General features: G+C 42.7%; 1 protein-coding gene across 3 annotated transcripts in view; it reads right to left on the bottom strand.

The window, feature by feature from the left end:
• Nucleotides 1-3,022: 3,022 nt before the first annotated feature.
• LOC308287656 (SRSF protein kinase 1-like) overlaps nucleotides 3,023-23,494 on the bottom strand; it is a 55,332-nt gene continuing 34,860 nt past the window's right edge. The window contains exons 9-18 of one of the 3 annotated variants that reach the window (XM_080728887.1): nucleotides 21,678-21,703; nucleotides 20,260-20,485; nucleotides 18,886-18,995; nucleotides 17,830-18,001; nucleotides 16,910-17,101; nucleotides 16,691-16,791; nucleotides 14,732-14,839; nucleotides 12,657-12,726; nucleotides 11,770-11,862; nucleotides 3,023-5,280 (exon numbers count right to left, since the gene is read on the bottom strand). In XM_080728887.1, the coding sequence (XP_080585013.1) occupies nucleotides 5,096-5,280; nucleotides 11,770-11,862; nucleotides 12,657-12,726; nucleotides 14,732-14,839; nucleotides 16,691-16,791; nucleotides 16,910-17,101; nucleotides 17,830-18,001; nucleotides 18,886-18,995; nucleotides 20,260-20,485; nucleotides 21,678-21,703 (1,283 nt within the window). In that variant the 3' untranslated portion in view covers nucleotides 3,023-5,095. The remainder of the gene's footprint in view (nucleotides 5,281-11,769; nucleotides 11,863-12,656; nucleotides 12,727-14,731; nucleotides 14,840-16,690; nucleotides 16,792-16,909; nucleotides 17,102-17,829; nucleotides 18,002-18,885; nucleotides 18,996-20,259; nucleotides 20,486-21,677; nucleotides 21,704-23,494) is intronic. The other 2 variants (XM_080728889.1, XM_080728888.1) reach the window with 2 other exon arrangements.

Genomic DNA, 23,494 nt, shown 5'->3' with positions numbered 1-23,494 from the left:
CATGAATGTTCTTCATCTAACCCATTTAGAGGGGGAAAGCATTATTTTGTGCTTTAACTATTGGAAAATAGCAGATACGGTGCCGTGCTGCAAGCTTGTAGATCTGCCATTTTTGAAAAACTGTGACAATTTGTGCAAGTCTTTTAATATTTCAAAGTTTTTTGAAAAACCTATGTTTCTATTAGCCTGACACTCAACCTGAAGCTTGTATATCTGCTATTTTTCAATAGCTAAAGTATAACATAATTAAGGCCCTCCACCTTGGGCCCTGGTAACTCAGTCCCACTCCCCCCAACCTCCCCACCTTGTGACACCCCTGCCAGGTATGAATGATTCCAGGGTAGGGCTTATTATACAGATCCCTCTAAAAAAATCAAACCTTGGTTCGAAGTGAAGCGGTGAATTTTTGAACAGTGGTAAACCGCTCCATAGAGTGGCCGTGCGTGTGTCTGTAGCCTTTTTGAGCGGTGATAAACCGCTCCATAGAGTGGCTGTGCGTGTGTCTGTAACCTTTTTTCTCAGCTTTTTGCCATAGCAAAACGTGTGTGTAGCATCAGTGATGTCATCATCATGTGTCTGTAGCTTTTTTCCTCAGCGTTTTGCCATAGCAAAACGTGTGTGTGTAGCATAGCCTGTACATCCTAGACTCAAATCCTAGTCTGAAGACATTATGCAAGCACGACCACCGCTCACTTCACATTGGGTGTGATTTTTATTCTATGTGTTCTAGATCTATACTTTCAATGTGCTTTAGTTCTATACTTTTATGAATTCTGAATGAATGAATGATTTTGTCTGGAGGGCCAAATTGTCATGTGAAGCTTGACCAATCCTCAATTCTGCATGCACGGGACATGTACGGGACAGACATTCTCACTCCTTGAGAATCTATGGGAATTCTCAAAAAAAAAAACATGTACGGGACATGTTCACTGACATTCTCACTGAGTGAGAATGTCTGTCCCGTACATGTCCCGTACCTGTTTTTTTGAGGATTCCCATATATTCTGAAGGAGTGACTCCTTCAGAAGCCACTCCTTGGAAGCGGCTTTCACCGCTTCAAAAAATATATACTGTATATATTGTGTAAAAAAAGCAGCAGATCCCATAGCACCCCATATCATCACTGATTGCGGAAACTTCAAACTGGACTTCAAGCTACTCTGACTTCAGAATAGAAGGTTGACATTACTGTATTATAAATCCTTGTTTTCAGTGGTCTCGGATAATATGCCATGCAAATCTTAAATTAAAAAAAAAAAAAAAAGGTTTGGAATATTTCACTACACGTGCGATGTGGCACAAGGTGCGGTTCAGCAGGAGTTTTGTCCTCTCAGCCATCGCTGCACTGAATAACCTGCCTCGCCCCTGTCACTAAGAGGGTTTTCTGTGCATAGTGGGGTCCTGATGACCTTTGTGTTGTAATATGGTTATGTGTTGTTTCTTTGTTTGAACAGACTTGAACAATTTTCCCTTCGAGGACAATAAAGATTATTATTATGTATCTACAATATATGAAAGTTTTGACATTTTGAATTACAGAGGAAAACCATTATAATTCTTTTTTTGAGAGGGATCTGTAAACATGGTTTTGTATGCCTTTGTATGCCATTGACCTTATTTATGCGATTTGAAAAATACCAATAAAGAAACGTTGCGCAAAACATAAAAACAAAGCTGATCATGGCTGAGCAAACCGATATCTCGTTAAAATTCTGTGAATCATATTTTGAAAATGTTTATTTTTGTTCACTACAGAGAGTTTTTTTCTTTCTTTTCTTTTAACAATCAAGTGAAAATGGGGGGGAGGGTGACAACATGAAAGGGACCGTAGAAAAATAGCAAGCAGTGTGAATTGGGGGAGGCTGGGGGGATAGATGGTACAATCTATTGGGATACTTTACAAATGCAGTTTTAACATTGTGGGGCAACATTATGAAAAATAAGCTTTTTAGTTTTAAACAAAAGCAACTTCCATTGATTTAGGAATTCAACCAAAAACATTCATCAAGGCCTCTCTCTCATCCACATTATTGAGTTTCTATACTGGGCGGCTCAGCAATAACTAATGGGGTCCGGATGGATGGAACCAGAAAATGGCTGTCACTGCTGTGCCTATCCACGAGTTTCCAACGCCCCATAGTGCATTGCGCAGACGTCTGTACGGAGCTTCCGGCGCCGATTTACAAGCTCACAACGGGTTGCATCTGCGACGCGACGTGAGCTTGTATGTCTGCTGTTAAACCTGGAAGTTTGGTCCCGATGGTCTCCAGTAAACTCCCGCGGAAACTTGTGGATAGGCTTGTGATCCACATCCATACAGGGAAGAGAGCCAAAAAAGACAACTCTTTGGTACACTTAAAATATACAGCACACGTTGCAGTATGGAGGATCCATATACTGTATGGTTTTATTTACATTAGAAAATGATACATCCAAGCCATATCGCCAGGCAGAAATGTAATGATTTTTTTTGTCTGTACAAAGCCCAGTTGCTTACTGAAGTATTCCAGGTATTACATGATCACCTCCTTTCCATTTAAAGACTCGTCACCCGAGGAGGACTGCTTGCATGGAGAAGAGACAACCATGTTATTTAGGGTTGGGATCCTTTAGGATTTTAACGATTCCCTCCCTCCGCCAACTTCCAGATCAACACAATCTGCGAGTAGAATCCCAACGCTTGTGGTTGGAGCTGCAGAGGACTCGAGATGAAAAAAACAAAACTAAAAACATACCAGATTGTCCTGGGATATCATAACTTCAGATTACCGTGGTATAACAGCTAGTCCGGAATTCCTCTTTAAAAGTTAGATTCCTTAACCGTTCCCTTTAACGATTCCAAAATTAACTGTCAATACTTAAGTTGAACTTTCACTATGTACTTATTCTGCTCTTTTTCCCCTCTACACCAAACCTCTTTGCCAAAAATAGCTGATCTGCTATTTTTGGCTAAAGTTCTCAGATTAAGGACACTAGGGTTCACGTGGTTAATATAAAAAAGGAGAAAAGGGTTTCTATCACACAAAGATTTGGAGGACCCCTTATAGTAACTCTGAGGACCCCCTAGGGGTCCCGGACCCCCTGTTGAAGACCCTTAGTGTAGATAAAACCTGGTTCTGAAAACAGTTCCAAATGTGATGGAACCCATTCCTGGTTCCTCAATGTTGGATCCGGTTCCTCAGGTTCCAGATCCCAACCCTAGATGTTTGTTCCACATTACATTGTTCAAAGTATGTCTTTGAAGACGGGATAGAACAATGCTGATTATACTTAATCATGAAAATAAATCCTTCTGTTTTGGCCGCCCCAAAAATGAGTTTGATTTCTTTCTGTCTTTCTTCCCAGTTTAACACATAAGACTGGACAAAATGGTGCAGTCTGGTGTGTAGAAAGTAAGAATACTATCATATAGAGCAGTGGTTCCCAAACCTTTTAGCCTGTGACCCAAAAGAGAGATTAGATGTTTGCCCGGGACCCATTTGTTTCCCAATTTATGGATTTACTTAGAAGTATCATTGCATTTTTTTGCATTCATGAAAATCTTAGCTTTTTGGGGAATGTTTTTTGAAAATATCTTTGAAATAATAACTAAAAACAAAAATGTAGGTAACCAAAACATTAAGGGACCCATGAAAGTGTGTGCGCGACCAACAAATGGGTCCGACTCACTCATTGGGAAACAGTGATATATTATAGAGCACCGAAGTCTGATGTAATTTACACACATCCTACCTGGGAAGTTTTTTAATATTGCGTCAAATAAGAACTGTGTCCCAAAAATAAACAAATGATCCCGGCGGTTTGAATCATGTGATATAAAGCATCAACCAACAGCGAGAAAACACTAACGTTGTGTTACAGCAGCCCAGTGATATTCTCCATAGAGAAAAACTTCCGTGACCCAGGGGATGAATGAGTGTCATCAAAGACTTCTCTAACTAGATTTGTGGTTCTCAACCTGTGGGTCGGGACCCCCAGGGGGTCCCCTAAATTATTTTGGGGGGGTCTCCAGATGATTAGCTTAATGTCTACATTGTTTTCTCAACAGTATACTGTAAACAGACATAAAGTATAAGTGTATACAGGGTATCTGCACATTTCTAAAGTGACAATTTAAGGACTTTAAAGACCTTTTTAGTAAAAAACATTGGTCAAATTGTCAAATATTTGAGGCAGAAATTGTGAAAATAACCGATATACATGCTCACAACGGCTATTTTCACAATGGAATAGATTGAGTCAAAATAAATGTAATGCCAACCCCTACAATTCCAAGTGCTTGTGATGGGTTCCCTGGTTCAAATATGATTATTTTCGGGACACGGCCTGAAAAGGTTGAGAACCACTGCTATAGGTGGTAAGAGAGTTCTGACAGCAGGACACTGGGCCTTTTCTCTTGAATCCATTAAACAGTGGAGATACAGCCAAATAAGCTCCACATGGTACCATCATGACAGGATTGACAAAAAATATTTTTATTTAAACAATATCTTTAAAACGTTGGTTAGTTGTGCTGCTTACCCAGGATAGCTCGTCATCATCAACTGCTGCAATTTACTTTGACTGAATTCCTATAAATCAAAGACCCATTAACGATAGGACGTTAAAATCAGATGGGGAACGGAAGTCATACTGTACTTAAAACTGCATAGAAAAGAAAAGAGAGCTAACACAAAATGACAAAAAAAGAGCTAGTAAGTCCAACAATCCCGCTTTAAGTAACAAAGGAATCAACAGAGACTTCCCTGATAACATCCTTCTACTGTTATCCATTAACCAGGACTTCACATTCATTCAGCAGCCAACAACAGTCTTTTGTAATGTGTGTGTGTACGTGTGGCATGTGCAGCTTTTGGAGCGGCCATGCGGATTGCGGGCATTTAACTGCAGGCACGAGACAAGCACCGGCCGGCTGGCTCTCTCTCTCTCAGGACCACGATGTCCGTTGTTCGTTTGTTCGTTTTATATTTAAGCTTTTCACTTTTCACACGTCCTAGGTAGGACCTTTTGGGGGCGACGATGTCATCTTCTGTTCAGGACCGAGGAGGGGTACAGGCCAGGGGTACCACGGGTAAGGGGCTGGGGTTGTGTTTTAGGAGCCCAGCCAGGGGTGTGAGAGGCACTGTGCGGCCGTGGCCCTCCTCTCAGACACCAGGTCCAGCATGGGCAGCAGGAAGGTGCTGAAGCACTGCGCCTCCTCCTTGGCCCACTCGTACTTCTCCGTCAGCACGTCCGTCAGACCCCAGGGCTTCAGCTTGGTGATGTGTCGCAGCTCACCTGGAGATGGACGGACACAGGGGTTAAAGCCAAAAGAAATCCCAAGACTGACATTTATTTCCAGACCATGTCCCAATATGTGATTCTTGAAACATGGGCGCGCGCAGCACACACCAATACTTGGGGTGTTTCCCTGAAGTTCTGAACTGCCTTCACTGAATGTGTGTGTGCCAATCCATCAAGCCCCCAGAACCACGGTAGAAAGTTGAAGCAGCCAGCCTACTGGCCAAAGCTGGAACAGCAGGCGGGGTGACATGCATGCACGAGCATAACAGCGCGCCGCTGGGGTCTACAAAAGGGTTCAATGGACGTCGAGTGACGTTCATGACGTAATTACGCCTCGACGAAAGTAAAATTGGTAAACTTTTGTTAGCCAATTTCCCCCACAATGCACCTGGATTTTCTTCTTCCGGGTGCTTCAAAATGCAACTCTATGCAATCCATGCTTCATTTTATAGAAGTTCTGTTGTATTTCTATGCTAGTCTGGCCATGATCTACAGCAGGGGTCCTCAATAGGCGGACCGCGGTCCATGTCCGGACCCAGGCGCACCTCCGTCCGGACCGCGGCACATTTCTGAGAAATCTCCGCACAGTTGTATCTGACGATCGGACTGACTGTGTGTGATTTGTGTTTGTGTGTGCGTGGGTGTGTATGTGCTCATTCGCTCAAACACATACACAGGCTCACAAGACACACCCCGTCCCCTACGCCAATTTGCAAGCCCACAAAGCGTCGCGGGTGCAACGTGCTGTGGGCTTGTAGATCAAAGGTTTTCCTTCCCTCCGAAGCAGTCTGCTCTCCATGCTGCTCCCCCCTCCCCTCCCCTCTCCACACACTCATGCCGCTCGCTGCCTGAAAAAGTTGCTAAAACCTCTTGGAAACCATTGCTCCCACTGGATTAATAACTTAGAGATCTTCTACCTTTGGCTGTTCAATTGGAGAGGACAACAGCAACACATTAATATCCACGATGTAAGGCTCCAACTGCTTGCATTAGACGAGAAATGGTCGCGAAACTCGCGATGCGTGATCATGCGTCTTTAACAATGTGATGTGTCGTCGCATATTATTGCCAGCTATCCTAGGCTGTGTTAGGTTAATAACTATGACTCGTTGACCCTGATTTGACTGGCCATTTGACATAGGCAACAGCACAGTCTGGCTTGTGCAGTACGTGTGTCAACTGAATGTCAAGTAATCCTCTCCCCCTCACGCTAAGTTTCACTTTATTTTCCATTCTGAACGACAAGCCTAATATTGCATTTATGCTCTTTAGTTTCCAATAATTAAACTATAAGCCAGTGTTTTATTGCTACAAAATAAATGTAAATAATGTAGCCTACTCTACATGCATAAATAATTATCCATTCATCCATCCATCCATCTTCAACCGCTTATCCAGCATCGGGTAGCAGGGGTAACAGTTCCAACTGAGATTTCCAAAGTTCCAAATAATAATAATAATAATTAAAATAAACAATTCTAATGATTATAATAAACATACATACATACAGAACATACTGTATTAATGTATCCGCCTTATTTCGCCTTCGCCTTTTTTTTTCGGACCCGGACCTGTTTCAAAAAAATATTTCTGGACCTTCAAGATTTGTATTTGAGGACCCCTGATCTACAGGATCACAATGTGAGGCATAGAACCATGTTATACAAAATGTAATGCCTCAACTCTTAGTGCTCGTCAGGGTGGGGGCCCCAGTTAAAACATGATTATTTTGGGGGTCGTGTCCTGAAAAGGTTGAGAACCACAGATTTTTCTCCTAACCTAGTGATGTCAGAATACACCACTGGGGGGCAGTAGTCCACCACAACGCTACAGAGCATCATGGTTCTCAAAAGTTTTTTTTTGTGTCAAGGACCCCCAAATTGATATGTATTTGGCCACGGACCCCCCCCCCCCCCCCTTATGAAAAGGGCTTGCCAGGGACCCCAGAAGAGAAGATTTATGTAAAAAAGAAAAGAAAATCTAAATCTCTCTCTAGGTCGTCCTCAGACGAGCCCTCCATCGTCGCTTCCAGGTTCCAGGTTATCCGGCCAGCTTGTTGGTGCTTTGCGCTCCTGCGTCTTTCTTGAGTACATCCACTTAAGTTAGTGTGGGTCTTCCTCGTGACCGGTGACCATGTGTTGGTTCCCACAGCACCAGTTTGCTGGCTGGCAGCTCCTGGTGTCTTTGGCAGTGTCCTGCAAGTCTCATTCTCCTGGCTGCTATTTTATCGCTCACTCTTAATATTCCAGCATACAGATTCTTGTTGGTGACATGTGTACTCTTGCTGATGTTGAGCACTACACTTAACATAGGGGTGTGAAAGAATATTCTTTATTCGAATATTCGTTCGAATGTTAACAATAAAAGAATATTCGAAAGTAAAATCTTGAGCTTCGAATTAATTTATATTTAATTAAAAAAAATCTACCGCACTTCTCGCGAGATTCTGGGCGCATGGAACGTTAAAAGGTCCCTGGTCTCGCAAGGCAGAAGTCTCCATTAGCTGCTGCAAAAGTGGGCTGATCTACAAGTCCACAATGCGTCGCTGATCCAATACGCTGTGGGCTTGTACATTAAGGGTGCCTATTTAGCAACACCGTCATACAGAGAAGAATAAACCTCCAGCTGCTTAACTTTCCATTCACACTGTCACTGCATGGCCGTCGTCCGCTCCGCGCAGGGGAGGGGAGCTCTCTCCATTCCGACGGTGGAGAGATGCACTCGCCTTGCAGTGCTTTTAAACTTGATTCAGAATGATTAACGAGTCTATCTGAAACGGGCGACGCATTTGGTAGTGACGGGAAGCCGGACAACGAGACTTCTCCACCGAAAAACACAAAGCATGGATTTCTTCTCTCACGAGTTATTCTCCCCGCACGCAGCCACGGTAAAACTCCCTCCGTCACACTCTTGTAGAAGTTGTAGACTACCTAATTTGGTTCAAACCAAAACATACTCCATTGGTGTGATTATAATTGCTCGTTTCATGTCGTGGCTGTTCCAACTCCATCACAGGCTGCTGCTGTGAGTGTGACGCTTCGCAACGACGATGCTATGCTGGCAGCTGCGTGCACACAGACATCAAACGGGGCTTGAGCCCCTGCCCTTTTAAGAGAGAATTGTCCGCCAAAATGCCCTTTTAGAAATGTCAGCCCCTGCCTCTCTTAACATTCTTTGCACGGCACGTCCCTGACCAACGCGGACCTGGCTGCACGACCGCGACTGTCTCTACAGTTTACAGTTTAGGCATTTTAGCAGATGCTTTTAATCCAAAGCGATTTACAATAAGCAGATAACACATCACAATAATAAACACGTTAATATGTCAGTACACCAACAGCAATATAACAATGCAAATAAAATAAATAATTAAAGAAAAAGGTTTCTTAAAAAAAAAAGATTAGAATAAACAGCTTCGAATTGCGAATGCTTCGAATTATTCGATATTTTCGAATATTCGAATTTATTCGAATCAACGGTGGATTTTCGGCCGAATATTCGAATGCTATTTTTGGCACATTTTCACAGCCCTATGTAGCACCCGTCTAGAGACTTCTGCAGAGTTGGCTTCAGGGTCCAGCATTCACTGCCATATAGGAGAACAGACTCTACCGTCGCAAAGAAGAAGCTGAGTTTGTTTTTTTCGGGGGAGGTTGAAGCAATTCCAAAAAAAAAAAAAAAAAAAAAAAAGTAGATGTACAAGCTTGCACCTTGCACTAATATGAACAGATGGTTCCGTTTGAGGGTTTAATTATAGTCAGATGCTCGGCTATGAATAAATATGTTTTTTCCAATTTGCACAGAACACCTCTCAGAGTATATTTAGTCATTCTCAATGAGACAGAGACACACACATATACACACACACACACACACACACACCACAAACTAGGCTTGTCACCAGAACCGATACTTCGGTACCAACTCGATGCCTAATGTGACGGTACGGTACGGTTCTGACTTTTATACAAGTACGGTAGTACCGAAGTACCGTTGGTACCGAGATGCCAGATCTGGCCGCTTCTTTTGTGTTGTTTTTGGGCTGTAAATGAGCGGTTATCTGGCAACCCTCACTGCCTCACAGCAGGCAGTCGGAAGACACACGCACAACCCTCACAGCAGGGTCTGATGCTGTGATAACGTTACGTGGACTACCACGCTTTAAGGAGAAAAACAACAACATGCAACATGGCGGCGGCACACGCATCTGCATCGCGTCGTCTCCAACAAGCAGCGACAGCTGCCCCTCCATAGTTGAGAAGAAAAACTAAAAGTCGCGTATAGTACTTTGCATTCGAGGATGAGCAGGGATTAATAGTTGATCGTCAAAAACCTGTATGCCGGCCCGTAACCGTTTCCAGACGAAAGGGGGGGGGGGAACACATCCAACTAGCGAAACATCTAAAAGACCGACATCCAGACTTGTACAAAGAATTCAAGGTGAGTGCATTTGAATTCACGTGTTATCATTGTTGCCCATATCTAATAACGTTACTATGGTGAGCCCACACAGTAAATGAGCTGCCTGGCAAAGTAACGTTAACGTTGTGTCCAGCCTCGTCACGGAGAGCAGCCCCCGTCTGTCCCGCATAAAGTTACATAAAGTTGCAAGGCAGCTCATTTACTGAATTGCCTAACGTAACGTTAAACAACGCTGGAATAATACACACGTTATTCTTTGTTTGAGAAGGCTGGCATTGATGTTTGGCCAATGTTATTTTTTTTACGCTAGGATTGTGTGTGTGTGTGTGTGTGTGTGTGTGTGTGTGTGTGTGTGTGTGTGTGCGCGCGGTTGTAATGGGCTATGATTTGTAATAAATATCACTAAAAAGGGTTTCACCACGTCATTAAATGACTGCTTGCACTGTGTGTGTGTGTGTGTGTGTGTGTGTGTGTGTGTGTCTGTGTTTGTGTTATTACAGCCTATACTGTTTTCATATTGTTGCTGTAGTCAGTCACTTAGCTACATCTACTAACAGAAATCTCAATGTTCTTTTCACAGTATCAGCCAGAGGAGGACTTTGACAGGGAAGACAGGCCACCAGCAGCAGCAACACACACACAGCCAACACTTTTCTTTTATTAATGATACATTTTTTAAGGCTACATGCACATTATTTTATTTTAATCATTTAAAGCTACATGCAACTTCTGTTTAAGCATACAGTATTGTTGTTTGTTGTTCACTTCTAATAAAGGAGTGTATGTTGAACTACATGGGGTTTATTTTTTATTTTTATCGTGGTATCGAAATAGTATCGAGAATCATGGAATTTCAATGGTATTGGCATCGACTACTAAATTTCTGGTATCGTGACATCCCTACCACAAACACACACACGTGCACACCACAAACACAAGCGCGCGCACACACACACACACACACACACACACGTTAAGTGTTAGCGCAAGAGGTTAAGTGTTAGCGAAAGAGAGAGAGAGAGAAAGAGAGTGTGAGAGTGAGTGAGTGAGATTGTGTATGTGTACGTGTGCGTGTGTGTGTACAGATCCAGGTTGACACTAAGGTCTCAGAGGCACTTGCCCGTTGGGCAAGTGCATGTTCTACTTGCCCTCAAGTCATGGCCACTTGCCCTCATAATCATAAAATCGTACAATTTTAATTACCGTTCATTTGAACTTATTTGTTACCTTCTACTTGCAGTGATGTTGCTAAGTTTTCAATGTAATGGGTCCAGGGACCCACAGGTGGTCATTCAAATGAGTCCCAGAAAAAATGGTATGGTTCCCCAATGAAATGTTTGAGCGTTGTGAGCTTGTAGATCAGCCATTTTCAAAATGTTGCCTCTTAAGTTTCTTATATTATTTGGCTAATGTTTGTTTTTATAGTATAGTTTGTTCATTACTTTTAATGAGGTAATGGTCTTTTTTCTTTTCTTTGTTGAGGTATTGAAAAGGTCTTAATAAGACCTTAAATTATGACTTCACGGTCATCTGGGGACCCTCCCGAAATCATTTGGGGACCTCTCTGGGGGTCTCGGCCCACAGGTTGACAACAACCCTTGGAAGGGCGAAGAGAATGTAGGCTACAGTAGACTAGTGTTTATTGCTCTGGTGTTTACTTTTTATAAACTGGGATTATCTTCAAGTGATACTTTGGAGAGAGAGAGAGGGAGACGGACTCTAGTCCTGTTCAAATATCTAAAGACATATCTCATTATCTTACAGAAGATTGACATTTCTGTATTATAAATCCTTGTTTTGAGTGGTCTCGTGTAATATTGTAATATTTTGAAAAATGCACTTTTGATATTCATGAGCTGTATGCCATAAAAATTATATTTTTTCAACCAAAAAAAGAATAATTCAGAATAATTCACGGCATGTGCAATGTATCTAGAATACATTGTACATACATACGTTTTAAGAAATAAATTAACGTTTCAAGAAAATGTACTTTTACACAATATATATATATTTTTTTAGGATCTATATGTACGTGTGAGTGCGCGTGTGTGAGTATACCTTTCTTGGTGAAGAACTCTTTGGAGTATTTGCCTGATAATATCAGCTTCCTTGGAACTTTCCCTAGCAGCTCAATGATCAAGGCTATGTGGTCTGGAGAGACAGAGAGACACAGACAAACACCATGTTGAAGTTAACAGACTAAATACTATTTTACTAAACATATTGAGTAATCGCTGGAACATGGGTGAGTTTAGTGCCAGTTCTGCCATTTGGCACAGTCACACACAACAGGTATCATACACTGTAGTGTAAAAACTAAATTGGATGTGTACACTGGACTGGTCCAGTAATGAATAGGGATGGAGCTAGAAACAACCGCTAAAAACTCGATAACAAATGTATTGAGTACACGGTGTCAATAAGCTTTGGGCTTATCAAGCTTGTTATCGAGCATATCTGCCTATGATGTCATGTTTAAACAATCAAAACAAGAAGCGATCAAGAAATTATTACAGTACTATTCATAATATAAAGCCACTTACTGTATGGCACACTAATGAATGATTGTTTTAATGATATTCAATGATAATATTTGTTACATTTGTCAATTAGATGGTCTTAGATGGTGGTCAGCCACACACTCAGTCACAACAATGGCCAATAATAAACCAGTTCTGTTCAGAATTTGTCATCTCACATCTTCCCACAAAATAATAGAAAACGTTCAATAGTGGACTCAATAAAAGCCCGGCTCAATAAGCAGGATCGATAAGGTACTCGTTATCAATAACGAGCTCCATTCCTAGTAATGAACCGTACGTTACCACACCATATTGTGCACTTTTATCTTTAAGGGTCTACAGTACACTCTAAATGTGTCATAAGACTCCAACAAGTCTTAATGCTCTGGGCGCTTCGTAGGAAGCCATGGCCATACCACACACCTTCATCTCTACAGTAGTCTTCTCCAGAATGGGGCTCAAACAGATAGTCTCCTGTAGCCAGTTCAAAAGCCTGAGGAGTAAGAGACAGACACAGAAATATGTTGTCAGTCAAGATCAAGACCAAGCTATGGAAGAAAGACCAGTTTTTATAGTATAGTTTGTTAATTTTCCTTTGGTGCAGTAATGTTTTTTTTTTTAATTTTAGGTATTGAAAAGGTCTTAAAAATCCTTGCATTGTCACTTTACTGTCATCTGGGACCCCCCCCTTGTCACTTTACTGTCATCTGGGACCCCCCCCTTGTCACTTTACTGTCATCTGGGACCCCCCTTTGTCACTTTACTGTCATCTGGGACCCCCCCCCCCCCAAAAAAAAAAAAACCCACCGGTTGAGAGCCACTGAGGTACATGACAGAACTGAGCCACACACACTGCCGCACAACCCTTTTTTGGAGCTGTGTGAAGCACAGGCTCCCTATACGTGGCCGTGTGGGTCTGTCTGTGTGTCTGTCTGTCTGTGTGTGTGTCTGTATGTAGCCTGAACTTCCTAAACTTCGGCACGCTACTAGTCCCACAGTTTTGCCACCACACACTCGCGCCATATGTCAAATCGACCGGCTTACTCGGGAATCGTGGGCTAGTAACTTGCTAAGAGAAAGGTTCAATAGTTTAATTGATATTAATTTATTAGTGAATTAATTTTCCCCATTGACTTATAATGGGAATCGCAAAAACTCACATTCAATTATTTGTCTCTCGCAAACCATAGGGGCTAGAGTTTCAAGACTTGGAGAGGAGGTTCATAATGATTTCAAGGATTAAATAAAAAATAATTGTGTCATTTGGCCGCATGGTGGCGCCATAACACCCCACTTTACGTTTTGGCCTGTAACTCTTGAACCGTAGGTCGGAAAATTAAAAATATTTTTTCCCTGGATTCCTTGGGTCATGACGCATCTCCCCATATAGGCCACGCCCATTTGCGCCATGATAGATTTTCCGCCATCTTGAATTTTCTCCAAAACACACTTTTTGCTCCTTTTCCTACATATTTTCTTCAAATGTCACAAAAATCGGTACACATGATCCACACACACACACACACACACACACACACACACACACACACACACACACACACACACACACACACACACACACACACACACACACACACACACACACACACACACACAGCTCCACTTCACACGGGTGTGATTTTATTAGATATATAGTAGTTCACTTTTGGTGAAAAAAAGTCTTCATATAACGGTATTGGTTGATATCGGAAACGTAAATAAAGAATCTAACAAATCTTCTATGTTTGAAGTGAGCGGTGGATGTGAGCAGTTCATTTCATTAAGCTATACCCTGTTTGTTTGTGAGAGGAATTTGTGCGTGTGTGTGTGTGCGCCTGGCCGTGAGTGTGTAGCAGTTCATTTCAGGGTGGCCTGTGTGTGTGTGTGTGTGTGTGTGTGTGTGTGTGTGTGTGTGTCTGTGTGGGTGACCACCACTCAAAATATTGACAACATTGGAAAATCGGATATCGTAAAAAAAAGCTAATATTGAACATCCCCACAATTCTTCCTACAAATCTGATCAATACTGTTGGAGATAACAGACCCCACAGACATAATGGGGAGAAATCATTACCCCCGTTCCAACCTGCCAGAGGTGTAATAACATGCCATCTGTTGTTCCACCTCTCTCCCCTTGTGTCTGAAAGTATGTGATGTTGTACAAACTAATGACGTGGCTTCAGCATTCCTAAGATGTTCGATGGTTAGATGGAGTCTGAAGGTCACCCGCCTCCTCCTGCCCTTTACAGACCACTGATATGTGTGAGTGTGTGAGAGCTTGCTCTCTAACAATGACTGCTGGCTGAGAGGGTGAAAAAACATGTGTCTTGGTGAATGCCGTCTTGGATGCAGAGCATGTTATTCTTCCAACATCAGCACTGAAACAAGGGCATGAGTATTGTATTGTGTACACTTCTGCTTTGGCAATGTAAACATACGTTTCTCATGCCAATAAAGCCCTTTGAATTGAACTGAATTGAATAGTGTGTGTAGTCTACCATGCACGCTGTGCTCCAGATGTCTGCTGGCGTGCTGTAACCTGCTCCCATCAGCACCTCCAGAGAGCGATACTGTCTGGTCTGGATGTCGTCTGTGAAGTGCTTGTGCTGGAAGAGGGAGGGAGAGAAAGCATCACATCAGCCCTTACATAAAGCAGTGGTTCTCAACCTGTGGGTTGGGGGGGGGGGGGGGGGGGGGGTCCCCGAATGATTTTGGGGTGTCCCCAGATGATTAACTTATAGTGCAACATTGTTTTCTCTCTCAACAGTAAACAAACCAACATAAACTTGAAGTGTATTTTTAATACCTCTAAAATGACAAATTAAACATTGGCAAAATTGTTAAATATTATTACAAATTCAATACTATAGGATGCCAGGTCAACAAATTAACCTGGCAACTGTCTAAATAGCACGCTAATGTAAATTAAATGTTTAACCTTAGATAGCACAGTGAAGAAAAATGCTGGATTATGCAACACTAACTCTATAAGACATTAGCGATACGCTGGGTGAGAAAATGAGACCCAGCGTGCCACCACATTCATTCACTCGTGCGCCATACGAGCCGCCGAGGCCGATACGGTTACAAATCTTACTCGCGCTGAGCCGTCAATGCTGATAGTCTATTGGAAACAAGTTGCCCATACTGTGTGGAAGACCACAGGGGATATTCTGTTACAAACCATACTCGCGCTGAACTTTGACTGCTGATACAGTATTTTGTTACAAACAAGTCGCCCGTGCTAACAGCTCTCAAGGCTGATATGTATTACAGCACTGTATTAAGCCCGGATCATAGTCGGGTCCGCGGTGGAAGGCTATCCACCGTGATGTAGTCTTTTCGAGTCTTTTTGAGTCATGAAATTACAATGTTACATCATTCCTCGCGGTGGAGAGCTTTCCACCGCGAGTCCCAACACATCTCTCTGTTTTTACTATCAGACAGACAGGCTCTACCCCCCGTTCACTGATTGGTCGACCTGAGCGAGTCCCAACACATCTCTCTGTTTTTACTATCAGACAGACAGGCTCTACCCCCCGTTCACTGATTGGTCGACCTGAACCGGTCTAGACTTGAGGTGGAAAGCCTTCCACCTCAAATTTGCGGTGGATAGCTCTCCACCGTAGACTCTGATCCGGGCTTTACAGCACTGGTTCTCAAAGTGTTTTGGCTGCAGTACCCCTTCTACTGGTTTCTGAAGCAAAATAGTCCCTTCCCCTGACTACAGCATTTTGCTTATAAAATGTACATCAAAAGTCAGGGTATTAATGTCATTTGGTTTAACAATGTACAGATCCAACCACCAGAAGGTTCACACAAAGACTGTCAATGTTTTGTCATTACCCATAACTAGGGCTGTCACAATTATTACATAATCGTCTAATCGTGATTATTTGACATTATCGCAATTATTTTGTCATAATCGTCATAATCGTGAATGTTGAAAAATGTCCGAAATAGTGGAAATAGCAGATCTACAAGCTCACAACGCGTCGCATCGCATCGCATTGTATATTTAGGTTATGTGTCATATCTACGATGTACAACTTCAAAGCCTAAAAGCCAAACAGAAATGTAATTATCAACGACAAAAACACAATTAAATCGTTAATCGCCAATTATTTGAGTGACAATTAATTGTCATGTAAAATGTCATATCGTGACAGCCCTACCCATAACAGTCAAATACATTCTGTTGTCTCCTGTACCCCCTGCAGTACCCCCGCGTACCCCTGGGGGTACACGTTCCGCCATTTGAGAAACACTGCATTACAGTATATTTTCTTAACCCCATTAAGTATAAAAATGTCTTCTAAATCCTACCAGACTCTATATAGAATTCGGAGATTGTGGAATAGTCGTCTGGCTATGCGAGACTAGTACCGTTTCATACCAACAAGTACATGTTTCCCCCCCAAAGTTGACGTTTATCGGTGGTTGGTGGAGTTACTCACCACCCAGCAGGCGTTGCCCAGGTCAGCGATCTTGACCTGCAGCTTGTCAGCGTTGAGAGGATCCAGAGGATTCACCAACAGACTGGCTGAATCTGATGCTTCTGACAGAGGAGGCAGAAATAACAGCTCACACAATGATTTATGATGTCTTAGTTCCTGTTGTTCTACATACTGCCACAATAAAGAGGTGCCAAGGCCATGTGTTTCTGCTCTTCTTACCATTGGGGCTCTCCTCTTCAGCTCCTCCTTTGCTTCCTCCTCCTTCCAGATCCATGGCCTCCTCCTCGTCCTTCTTCTTCTCCTGGTCCTCCTCCTCCTTTTCCACGCAGTGAGGAAGGACCCCCTTGGGGTCCTCCTCCCCGGGGATCCCATTACAGATGGGCTGATGATCGTCTGTCTGGCTGCCCGGGGCTGTAATGCATGGTTTAAGGCAAAATAGAATCTTATGACTGAAAACCTTTGTTCAACCCAGTCTTAATTATTTTGGTAATTATTTGGCTACAGAGTGCCGCCATTCACTTATGTTTTATTTTGAAGAGCCCCGGAAGCCACAATCGAGTCCATGTTGTGGAAATCGATCGTCAAGGCCCAGTGTCACCGTGAAAAAAAGCTGTTCTCAGCGTTCAAAGTGTTAGTGGAAGTAGATTCCGAGATAAAGCAGTTTCTTTGCATTAGAGCTGATAAAGCCTATGGAGATTACATGCTTCCTGATGCTGGCGGCCGAATTGCATCATGGGATATGAAGTTTGTTAGCTCACCAGCAGCGCCTGTTTACCTGGTAACCATAGGAACCAGGTAAGACATCTCTCAGTGTCTTAACGGGGACTTGGCACTCCACAGGGGGTAAACGTTAAGATGCCTGGGACGCCTCCTAAAATCTATTCTATTGCTAGTTTAAACACATCTATTACTCTTTCAGTTTCATCTTAACACTTCTATTACTCTGTCAGTTTCATCTTTTAAAATAATAAAAAAAATAGCAGACCTACAAGCTCAACGTGTCCCAGATGGGTTGTGAGCTTGTAGATCCGCCATTTTCGGCTTACAACACGATTGTGCGAGCTTGTACATCGGCTATTTTTTTTAACCCTTTTGAACAATCCTTGAAATTGCCCCCTCCCAACAACCCTACCACTTACCCGGTGTGTCCTGGCTCGTGTTGGCACTGCCCTCCACCTTGGTGTTGGCGTTGGTCTGGTCCTGCTGGTCTTGCTGAGTGGTGGTAGTGGTGGTGGTGGTCCCATGGTGGCTCTCCTCTCCTTCCTCCTCTGGTCCTCCCGGTCTGGGGGAGACGTGGCCGTTGCAGTTCACCTTAGGGACGGACAATTAATCCGTCATCATATTGGTATCAGCCAATGTTGGCCTCGTTATCGAACAGATATAATACAGATCGGTTTTTGACCGATATTTTATGTTATAACAATTACCGGTATGTTTGAATGTGAAGCTGAAAAAAGTATTTTTGTGATGACGAATGCTTTAGATTCTATCAGTGTTTTCTGGGGACATGTTTAAATACAAATACTACATTCAAGCTTATGTTTATGTTGGGATGTGGGCCAACATTTCAATCAGTTTACAGTTTACAGTTTAGGCATTTAGCAGACGCTTTTAATCCAAAGCGACTTACAATAAGCAGATACAACATCGCAATAATAAACAAGATAATAGGTCAGTACATTAACAGCAATATAACAATGTAAATGGATATCTATCTAGAGAAAAACACAATATAATCAAGTTCTAAAGAAACCTAACAAACAAATGTTAACTAGCTTCATGTATGGTCATTGATTTTACTGTAGTGCTAAGGGTTTAGGTGGAGTCTGAAAAGGTGAGTCTTCAGTCCACGGCGAAAGGTAGCGAGTGAGTCCGTTGTTCTAAGTGCGACAGGGAGTCCATTCCACAACTTGGGAGCCAAGAGGGCAAACTGTCTCGGACGAGTGGATCTTTGCCCTGGAGTTTTTAGCGAGGGTTCGGTCAGCATCCCTATGTTGGCTGATAATAATGCTCAATAATGCTCAATAATGCTATATCCCTAGTTTTGGAATAAAGAGGCACTAAAATTCAAATTCAGTGTTAATGTGCATTTTTCAGAATGGCCAAAATTGTTATTTGTTTGATGGGTTATGGATATCTGTTAAATATTTAGGAAAATATAGCACATTTTGTGACCTTGGCCATCCCTAGCTCACCTCCATCCTGCTCTCCTCCGACACCTCCTCCTTCTCCTCTGTGTTTTCTTGTTGTTGTTGTTGTTGTTGGTCCAGCCTCTGCAGGGGAGGGTCCTCAGGTATCGGGGGGTCTGTAAAAGGGGAAAAAATGTTCAGTAAATATTTGTGTTTATTTAGACAGAACACAGCATATTAACACAACGGGAGGCAAGGTTTCTAACATTTCTAGCTGTTGCTGGTGCCGCCGTTCACTTACGCTTTATTTTAGCCTTGGATGCTTCGTGCGTGTGCATGTGAGTGTCCGCTGACGATTGAGGAAGATAATCCATTTGTTTACAAACGCTCGCGAAACTAAAATCCAAACCGGGGCCGACCATCGCGTCACCATAGTGTCACCGTGAAAACAAGCAGATCTCTGCTTCCCTGGCGTTCTTTGCACCTTATTCATAGATAAAGCTGTTTTTATGTTTCAGCATAGAATGGGAGTCTATGCAGCATAGACGCTCCATTTTGCTTCTGTGCGAGTCACGTTATGACGTATGGACCAGGGTCTTTCACAGGGCACACAACATGCGCGCAGCTGCACGCTGCAAAGTTAACCCTTTGTCTCGTCTCTCAACGAGACAACTGAGTTTTGGCACAGCGACCTTCAGTGGCCTTGTCTCGTTACTGAACGAGTTTTGCCCCATGGGTGTTAATGAACACCACATATCAATGTAATAATGCAAATACACTGGATTTTGCAATGATGCTAATTATCATCCATATATATATATATATATATATATATATATATATATATATATATATATATATATGTCTATGGTTCCGACCCACAGGTTGAGAACCAGTGCCGTAGGGGACCCGGGTCTTAACCCATTTAGGCCTGGAATTATTGAATGCTTTAACTATTGAATCTTTGAATATATATTTTTAAAAGCAAACATTTTTTACTCAAATATTTGCTTCTGGGTGGTCCCTGGAACAACATATTTTGAGATGGGGTATCGCAGCCAAATACATGTAATTTTGTGGGTCCTGGGCGCTGTGCCAGGGCAGCGTTATCTCGTCCACAACTGTTGCCATGGTTACCAGCTAAACAGGTGCCACATTAGTGGCTGGTGAGCGAAAACACTACATATCCCATCATGCAACTCGGCCGCCAGCATCATGGAGTGTCTATTCTCCATAGGCTCCGGTTCAATGCTGATACAAAGAAACGGCTATATCTCGGAATCTACGGTAGGTTGCGGTTAGGATTTTAGATTCAGATTACACAACATGCAGATTCCGGGGCTCTTCAAAATAAAGCGTAAGTGAACGGCGGCTCTCTACAGCCATATCATTACCAAAACAATGGCAGCCCATGTGTTAATGTACGTAACGGGTTCCAACCTGCGGGGACACCGGCGATGTCCTGCAGTGTAGCGGACCCGTGCAGCGCGGCGGCGGGGGGCGGTGATGACGCGGTGGGGTCCTCCGTGCTCTCCGTCATCTCCTGGTCGTCCTCCTCGTCCTCCTCTCCCTGGATCCTCTTCTCCAGCAGCTCCGCCTGCTTCTTCTGCTTCTTCTTCAGCTTCTTCTTCTTGTTCTTGGACATCTTGGCTCCCGTCGCCTGCTGCTGGCGGGAGGGCAAAGGAAAAGAAACAACACAAAACACTTTTTGTTTGTCTTGAATAACAATCTTTAGGCCGGTGGTTCCCAGATGTTAGGTCGGGACCCATTTGTGGTCCAATTTTTATGGATAATGAGTAAATATCTCCTTTTTTCCATTTCCTACAGTTAAAGCTATACTGTGTAAGTTGCTCAACTAGTGGTCAGTAGCTCTATAGCAAACCGCAGTCGCGTCCGCGTCTTTTGGCCGTTTTTCGCCGCGGACCGGGCCTCACACCCCCGCGTCTGCCTCCACCTCGCCGAGATCTATCTTTAGAGGGGTCCCTGGTTCCTGTGCGTTCAGGCATTTTCGGAGAAACGGACTCCTTCACCCGAGTATAGAGACACACGGGCGCCTACAAATATGGCCGCCCTATTGTGATAGCGACCCCACTTCAAGATGCGCTGTGATTGGCCGGCAGTGTATAACTCTCGCTGTGATTGGCCGGTAGTGTATGATGACGTAATTTTTCCGCGAAAACCGGGCTCCGGTCAGGATCATAGAAAACAAATAAAGAGAAGGCTTTAGAAGCTGAAAATAACGGAGTGGGTGTTCTAAAACTTTAGCGATTTAACAGTTAGGACAATTTTAAGATTTGTTTTATAAAAAAAGTTACATGGTATAACTTTAAAAAAGTTATAAAAGAATAAATAAAAATAATTAATAACCTCAACTTTTCATCAATTCAAAAACAATTCCAACATTTTTCTGGAGTGAAGCGACGCGCTGTGAGCTTGTAGATCTTCTATTTTCACTAGTTTAGGTCCCGGGCAAACATCTAATGTCTCTTTTTGGTCTTGAGCTAAAACCTTTGGGAACCACTGATTTAGGCATATTTAGCAGACACTCTTAATCCAGAGCGAGAGGATCATAGAATAATACATAAATAATCTGTACATTGAAACTATACAAAATATAGAATGCCAGGTGTACAAGTGTACCTGATATCTGTCTGCATAACATGCTATCTAAATTACATTTTCACCTGCAAGATTAGGGCAAGTGAATCTTTCGAAATTACATGATCTACAAACTCACAACGCATGGCAATGTGACTTGTTGTGAGCTTGTAGATTGTCTATTTTTGTTTTAGGATTAAATGGTAAATATGTTGCCTCTACCAGTAAAGAGATATAGTAAAAACAACAAGCTGACTTACTGGTTTGGGTGCCGGTGCTGTGCTCACTGTAAAAGGAGACAAGGAGAAATATGAAGATCAGTGAATTAAATGCATTTCACTTTTTGTATTGTAAACACGAATAACATCCACCGCTCTCTAGAATTAATATTCTGCTCTGGCAGCTGAGCTGATGCACGGCCAGCTGTGATAATATCGTCTCTGTCGGGTGAAAAACCTGATATGTCCAAAACAGTTTACTTTTCAGGATTCAAATTCAAAAATAGCAAAAGCATCAGATCTACAAGCTCAAAACGTGCCGCTTTTATCTGCACTTCGACCTTGCCGATCTGCTACTTTTGATGCTTTTGTGTGACAATAGTGTGATCGAGTAGGGCGTTGAAAGACCTCAAAATGATAAAATAAGGAGATACGAGGTTTCTTCTGCAAGACAAACATAATATATCATGTCTGCAGTATAATGTCTCCCACATGCTGCTCCCCTGCCCTCCGCGAGCTGCTACTGTAATTTCCATAACAACAGATCCATCCAGCAGTGACTCACAGTCAAGGTTAACCTTATCTCTGTCTCAGCACAAACATTGCTCTGCAAAGCATATATTATAACGTTGCCCTCTGGCAGAAACCTCTTATCTCCATATAGACTAACTTTGTGTTTTCACGTAAATGAAAGCTCCTACATCAGGGTTCCCCAATTAGTTTTCCCCAAGGGCTGAATTATGTCTAGGGTACCAAGCCGAGGACCACAACATTACAGGGGGCGATGGTGGCGTTCCCGCTACTCCAGCGACAGTTCAAAAGATTTAAACTAGTGAAAACAACCGATCTACAAGCAGTGCTTGTAGATCGGCTGTTTTTACTACTTTTGTGCAACGGCCTTGTATGATGAAGCAGGGCTTCATCAAATTTGGAGATACAAGGTTTCCACCCGACAACAACGATATACTAGTGTTGTTGCTGCTCTTATACCACCAGTATTACTGGGGTTGGTGGGGGCCAGACAGTAGCCGCCCGCGGGCCGCAAATGGCCCGCGGGCCACCTATTGGGGAACCCTGTCCAACATGATCATACTCTAATGTCACCACAGAGCATCAAGAGCAGCAGATCCACAAAGCGACAAGTCTTCAGCTTGTAGATCTGCTACTTTTGCCGTTTTGGAATTTAAATCCTGAAAAGTGAACCGTTTTGGACATATGAGGTTTCCACCCGACAGAGACCCTATACTGTACAGTATAATAAAATATGCAAGGTACATTATGATTCTCCAGCCTTCTAAAAGCACAGCCTGGAAAATTGACTTTTTTCATTATGTTCCCCCTGAGAAAAGAAAGGATATTTGATGTTCCCAAACTGAATTTGACGGCACACATTAATCTTGGTTTTTGTACCCGTCAAAGACACTTGGTAGAAGGTTTTCACAGGGCAGATAGATATGACAAATAACTTTAATATACCAAAAAAATTACTGACATATCTTATAATGTTGAATGAATGAATGAATTCGTAGGTTCATTGATTTGTGTGTTTTTTTAAACGAAATATCAAGTGGTTCTTTGGCTACGTAGAACCCCCCCCCCCATATGGTTTATTTCATTTAACACTACGTTTGAACTTGTTCTAAATTAATAGTTACTTGATAAATATCCGACGAAGACCATTTTGGTCAAAACATAATAACCTTAAGAAATTTGGGATCACTGAAAAACATTGTGCACATGTTTTTTCTGCTTCTATTGCTCCAGCCCTGCCTTACAGAGATCATTTCTGTGACTCCTTGACAATGAAATCTAACACCAATCGACATGAATATTTATCGATTAAACGACTCCCTCACTAA

Source organism: Nannobrachium achirus (assembly GCF_963921795.1).
Source record: "Nannobrachium achirus genome assembly, chromosome: 6".
Classification (NCBI taxonomy): Eukaryota; Metazoa; Chordata; class Actinopteri; order Myctophiformes; family Myctophidae; genus Nannobrachium; species Nannobrachium achirus.
Note: the sequence above shows the minus strand (reverse complement) of the source record. Positions and strands in the feature narration are given on the sequence as shown.